The 6,000-nt window shown below is 34.5% G+C and overlaps 1 protein-coding gene across 2 annotated transcripts in view; it reads left to right on the top strand.

The window, feature by feature from the left end:
* Nucleotides 1-5,719, top strand: part of LOC134220447 (Kv channel-interacting protein 1-like) — a 100,576-nt gene extending 94,857 nt beyond the window's left edge. For both annotated transcript variants that reach the window (XM_062699502.1, XM_062699503.1), the window contains 2 exons: nt 4,595-4,789; nt 4,850-5,719. In XM_062699502.1, coding sequence (XP_062555486.1) covers nt 4,595-4,789; nt 4,850-4,978 — 324 coding nt within the window. In that variant the 3' untranslated portion in view covers nt 4,979-5,719. The remainder of the gene's footprint in view (nt 1-4,594; nt 4,790-4,849) is intronic.
* Nucleotides 5,720-6,000: the final 281 nt, after the last annotated feature.

Consider the following 6,000-nt stretch of genomic DNA (forward strand, 5'->3'; position numbering starts at 1 on the left):
GTGGGCCGAGCACGTAGCCAGAATGTCGGACAGTAACCCGGTGAAAATGGTTCTCAACAACGATCAGCCTTAGTCTGAATAAATAATAAAATAATAATAACTACTCGCGGCGTACTGTCCCTATCCCCTGTTCCTGGATGATGGGGTCAACGTTGATAAGTCAAGTGTCTGCATATTGTTAAAATTGTGAAATAATTTGTTCTTTTATAGTACACATTGCTAGTATTATTAGTACTCAACACATTACCGTTAGACGAAAACGAGATGAATTTAATTGCATCCGAGTACGTTTACACTGTTAAGCAGTACTGAAGTACGTACTTTAAACCCGGTAACATTTCAATTTAACAGAAACGCGTCGAGTATTTTTTGCCAATATATAGAAAATAATTAAACACTTGATATATCATACCTCCTTGCAAATGCTTAGAGAAGGTGTCGCATGATCTAACAACATATTCTTGAGTATATGCTGCGGAGGTTCCGGCAGGGTCTAGTACCAGTCTTAACTAACAAAATACTAACACAAAAGACTGGGAAGCAAACGATCATCCATTGCACCAATTGTAGTTCATAGTTCAGTATACAGTAAGTAGTGAAAGTAGATACTGCAGATTTACTAATTTTTCATTATATATGGTGATTGTATCCGTTATTTCTTCTCAGTAATCTTTGTTATTTTACTCTTACTTTCACTGCACATCAAACAAACCTGTTTCGTTCTTCATTTTTCGGGTTAGGAAAAATAATACATACTCCAATGTAAAGAAAGATTGAAGAACATAGGAAACGTGACTAAGTGTATTCTGAAAGACAAATAAAATTAGTTGACTACCTTATAACACAGTAAATGACCGATAGGGAATGAACTCATGATCAGCGCTAGACGGTAAAACAAGAGATAGAGTCACGTTTAACTGAGACCTTAGCCACCTATGTGCATGAGAATAGACCATATGATCCTTTCATCCACTATCCTTTTATCTACATGACTAATAGTTTGACCACCTAATAGCCTATTCAGATTGGGCTATTTATGACTTTGTTAAGTGAGAGGGTATCCAATTATTACGAGGTGTTCAGACTGCAGCAAGATAATATATCTTGACGTTTCCATGTTTCCTCATTTGCACGCTAATACAGGGTTGAATTCAAGGAGAGTTTTAAAATTTAATTTGAGAAATCAAGCATTTGTGTGGCGACAATCGAACATTTTTTTCTGAACAAAGTTTCTACGAAAAAAAATATAAAAAAAAATATGAAAAGGGATTTTCGAAGAATATTTGAAGCTCTCATTAAGGATAATGAGCGAAGCTACATTCATTAGTTGGGTGCGCCGTTATTCCGGGAATCAGACTATTCCTCAATTTATTTTTAAGTTTAAAAAGTATTTTGATTCTGTACTATGATCGAACGGAGATTTGATAGAAAAATTTAGATACTTTTGGGAATTCTCACAAATAAATAAAAAAAGGACGATTGGACCAATTTTCAAGAAATATTATCGAACTAAAATATATTTCCACCAGTATCTCCATGTATAAAGGGCAACTCAGCAATTTATTTTTTTTCAAAAATGGAAACTGAACCTTTGCGTTCTACTCGACAATCAATGATACAGCTTCTAACAAAATCGAATCGTGTGAATGTGATATAATTTAAACTGGATTTTGGATGAATTAATGCATTACCAATCCATGTTTTATTTAAGGTTATTCTACTTTATATATACATCCCATTCAAATCGTACAGTTGTCCCACGTGAAAAATGTTGAAATCCAAAGTATATTAAGCCATTCAAGGAGCAGAATTGAAACAATTTATGAAAAAATCATGTTTATTCATCAAATATATTCGTTTTACAACCATTCCTACGTTTTAAATTGTCTTCCGCATTGGCCCTGGAACTTTGAAAATTTATTCGGTTTGTTCTATTAAATCTAAGTTTAAGTTAAATACTTCATGTTAATTCTAAAGAGCATCTGTTTTTTAAACAATTCATGTTGAATAAGTGGAGAATAAATAATTATCATCATTATTTTTCATCATATAAAATGCTTTCCACAAAACCATCACAATCCGAGTTATTCTTCAGCGCTCAGAAGATTTTCATCTAACATGCATTCGACCCTGCTGCGACAGAAAGAGCATGACTATCAACTACGAAACGAAATGAAAACAGAGAGATTTTTCTCTCTGGCAAAGAGAGCGTGACGCTTGTCAGTTTTGTTTTGTTGAATTTCTCCCTGCATTCCAGTTAGAACGAAAGCTCTCTCGTAATAATTGTTCGTAATAAATTCTTTTTAGCGGGTATCTTTTGACAGCGCAAAATGTATGGAATATTACGTAAATAATGACATCATAAAGCGTATTTACCCTGAAACGCCAATTATTATGTCATTAATGGCGTAATCTGAATAGGCTATAAGGTCGTGAGGAGGATCAATCAATGTCTTTTAAGCCCATCATCAAATGGAAGCTCACGAAATGGTTTGAAATTTTTACTGACTGAATCTAGTTCCGAGACAATGATGATGCTATGCAAGGCCGTCATAAGTCCACAAAGATAGTATCAGGCGTTTTCTTGGAACATGATTCTTCAAGATATGTAGTTGTTAAAATAGCAGGCTCAAATTTTTTAAGATTGTTTGGTGAACGGTTCTGAACTGTGGCCCATTTTGGCTTTTCGATTCAGTTTCGACTGCTTTCACTAGATAATTTTCATAACTTTGGACGATTATTGATATTCATCAAATTGTAATACGATATTTTAGTTTCAAAATACGTTTTCATTAAAGGTGTTTATTTGAAATATAGTCAGCAATTCAAATTTAACGAGATGTATCGCAATTCCTATACCATATACACATCAACATAATTGTATTAACACTGACTCGCGATTGAAAATTAAGATTTTGAACAAACTTTTAAACCTTTATTTGTTTGATGGGGACATTACTTAAACGCTATTGATGAGAAAACTACTTCGAAACAATACCACTCACACTGAATACTCCGAACAATATTGAAAGAGACTTTTTATAAGAACTGTTTAGATCAGGCCTTAACAGCAGATTAATGACGAATAGACTGATCATTTAGGAGTAAGGATTTGTAAGGGTTACCTTGCTGGACAACTAAAATTTGTAACATCAGACCAATTTAACTGGAAGAATACAGATATCAACACGACATACTAACAAACACATTTCTCGCTTAACTTTTCAATAGGACCTAAGTAACATTTTTTTCATGAATTAATTTGAATAACGCAATCAACAGAAAAACATGAAAGCTTTCGATTGCAGTACTCCAATTAATTCACGAAAAAAAATGTTACTTAGGTCCTTTTGAAAAGTTAAGCGAGATTTGTTTAACCGCCTAAATATAAGGGAAGCTCTTTGTGATTTATAATTGGAATCAAAGTTAATTCATATAATCAAATATTATAACCGACATCTCTCCACAGCTTTAATATTCATCATAAAAATATCCCCAACCTGCCCATACTCCTAAGGCAGTGATATACTAGCAGTATATCCCGCAAAACTTAAAACCCCCATGGGTAAAGATGTTGTGAAGCCTTATCCTTTAGTCCCTGGTGTATCATGGACGATATGAATTTCAAATTCACATCGGTGACTTGGCCCCCGGCCCCCTTATACATCAATAAAATAAAATAAAATAAAAAAAACTACTCGCGGCGTACTTCTTCTTATATAATAATTATTGAGAACTTTCATTCAACAGTTTGTTGGTTGACTTGACGGATCTTCCATAATTGTATCTAATTCTCGTTTTGAAAAGTAATGATGCACACCAGAAACTAAAGGAGATCCCCGATTCAGGAAAATCAGAATTCAAAGGTTAACAAATGCGCAGGGTTGGGAAAAATCAAATTTTCAAAAAATCGAGGATGATCAAACTCACCCGCGATCTTACTTTTAAATTATCACGTGATAAAAACTCGCCAGCGATTAAGAATCGTTTGAAAATCGTATCTTGATTTGAAGCACTTACCGTTACATTTTGAACACTTTTTCCTTACTACCATGAAACCATAACGCCAAATAGAAGATATAACTGGACTGTTGACAATTAGCTGATCATAGTAAAGATTAATGTTTGAATGAAAATTCTGAGTTTATTATCGTTTGAGTACATAATTTGAGAAGTTGTCGCCGGCGACAACTCGCCTACTGTTTTCACGTGAAAAGTTTTCACATGAAAATTGTAATCATTATCGTCTGATAATGATTCAGCACAACACTGCAAATGCGTACTTAAAACCCGAATTACGCATGTTGGAACATGTTGGACCAACATTGACTCTGCCTCCTCTGTGAAATGTGTGAAGTTTAGGTGAAAAAAAGTGTCAAAATAATCATTGTTGCATTTAGATAAAACACCTAACATTTTTGTGAGGCAAAACACCCTACTGGCACTAACTTACGTTTTACTATGTCAGCAAAGTCGTTAAGTTTTCCATAATTATGTGGGGATAGAGAGGGAACGTGTAATCTTCTTCGCTGAACACATTTCATGCATTTTCACGAGATTCACGGAAAATCTCTTCTTTGCTATCTTCCGACAGGATCTTCTAGTAACTCTATCAACACTGCTACGAGGCTCCGTATACGAACGGTTACGATGGACGTTCCGTCTGTACGACATTAATAATGACGGCTGCATCAGCCGAGCGGAGCTAGGCGAGATCGTGATGGCAGTACACGAGCTGATGGGCCGGAGGCCCAACCACCCAGAGGACGAAGTAAAAGCACGGGAACAGGTTAGAACAATATCTGTAGCAAATGGGGCCTACATTTTTTAACTGGTTTGTTCTTGTCAGGTGGACTGCGTTTTTCGGAAGCTGGACCTGAATCAGGATGGAATCATAACGATGGAAGAGTTTCTGGAGGCCTGTCTCAAGGACGATGTGGTTACAAAATCTCTGCAAATGTTCGACACCTGCCTTTGATGACCGTCCTCCGACAGCGTGTTTGCTGCACCGAAGAAGGACTTGGACCGTTTTTCTTTGATTCATTTGTAGGCAGGAAAATACTCAAGATGAGATTAGGTGCATCAAGCAGAATTAAGCATAACATTTACCGTGCTCGCTCAAAAATGCATTATGACCTCGATTCACTGATACGTATCTATTTCGTTCACACACTTTGTTTTTCAATAATCAACCCAAAACAAATGATTATACAAAAATATAATTTTGAAATTTCATATCATGTTCCATACAAATCAAAGCAATATTATGTTATAAATGAATAATATAATATTGTAAATAAAATAACCGTAAATAATTTGGTAAGTTGTTTTGTGATACAATCCTTTTAATGCTTTATCATGACAACATTAAGAATAGTGAATAAAGTATTATAAATGCCATGTAACAGATAACAGAAAATGCATAAAACTTAACAGACATAACAATAGAACTAGGAACAGTTGAAAATTTTAGTCTATAGAAAAACTTGATGAGCTAAGCTTATAACATAGTGGTTGATCAAATTGATAGCCATGTAAAAGAACATTCCATCAGTACTTAGTTGGTACTGAGGTAAAATATTTAAAGTAGGTTTTAGAGCAAAACTGCAAACTTTAACAAAACAACGGAATTTTATTACTTTATTTTTCGAAACTAGATAATATATTCTTAGTAACCAAGGAGTTAGTTGACAATAGACAATCGTTTTGACAAAAATAATTATCCTAGGGTGAATAGCTAGCATGAATAGTGGATTGAGCTGGCAAGAAATACATGATAAGCATTAAACATCTCACTTACCAAATCAAGGGAATGTTTCATTACATAATCGCCAAACATGGTTAGTGGATTAATTTTTAAGGTGTTTTATTTGACGATATAGTGTCAAGATCTTTATTGAGAATACTAATTCAATTATCCTCATATCTTTTGAGAACCACATACTATCAGAAATGAGAAGTTGATATTTCGCGCATTAATTTTATAGTTTGTCTCAGACG

Source organism: Armigeres subalbatus, chromosome 3, assembly GCF_024139115.2.
Source record: "Armigeres subalbatus isolate Guangzhou_Male chromosome 3, GZ_Asu_2, whole genome shotgun sequence".
Taxonomy (NCBI): Eukaryota; Metazoa; Arthropoda; class Insecta; order Diptera; family Culicidae; genus Armigeres; species Armigeres subalbatus.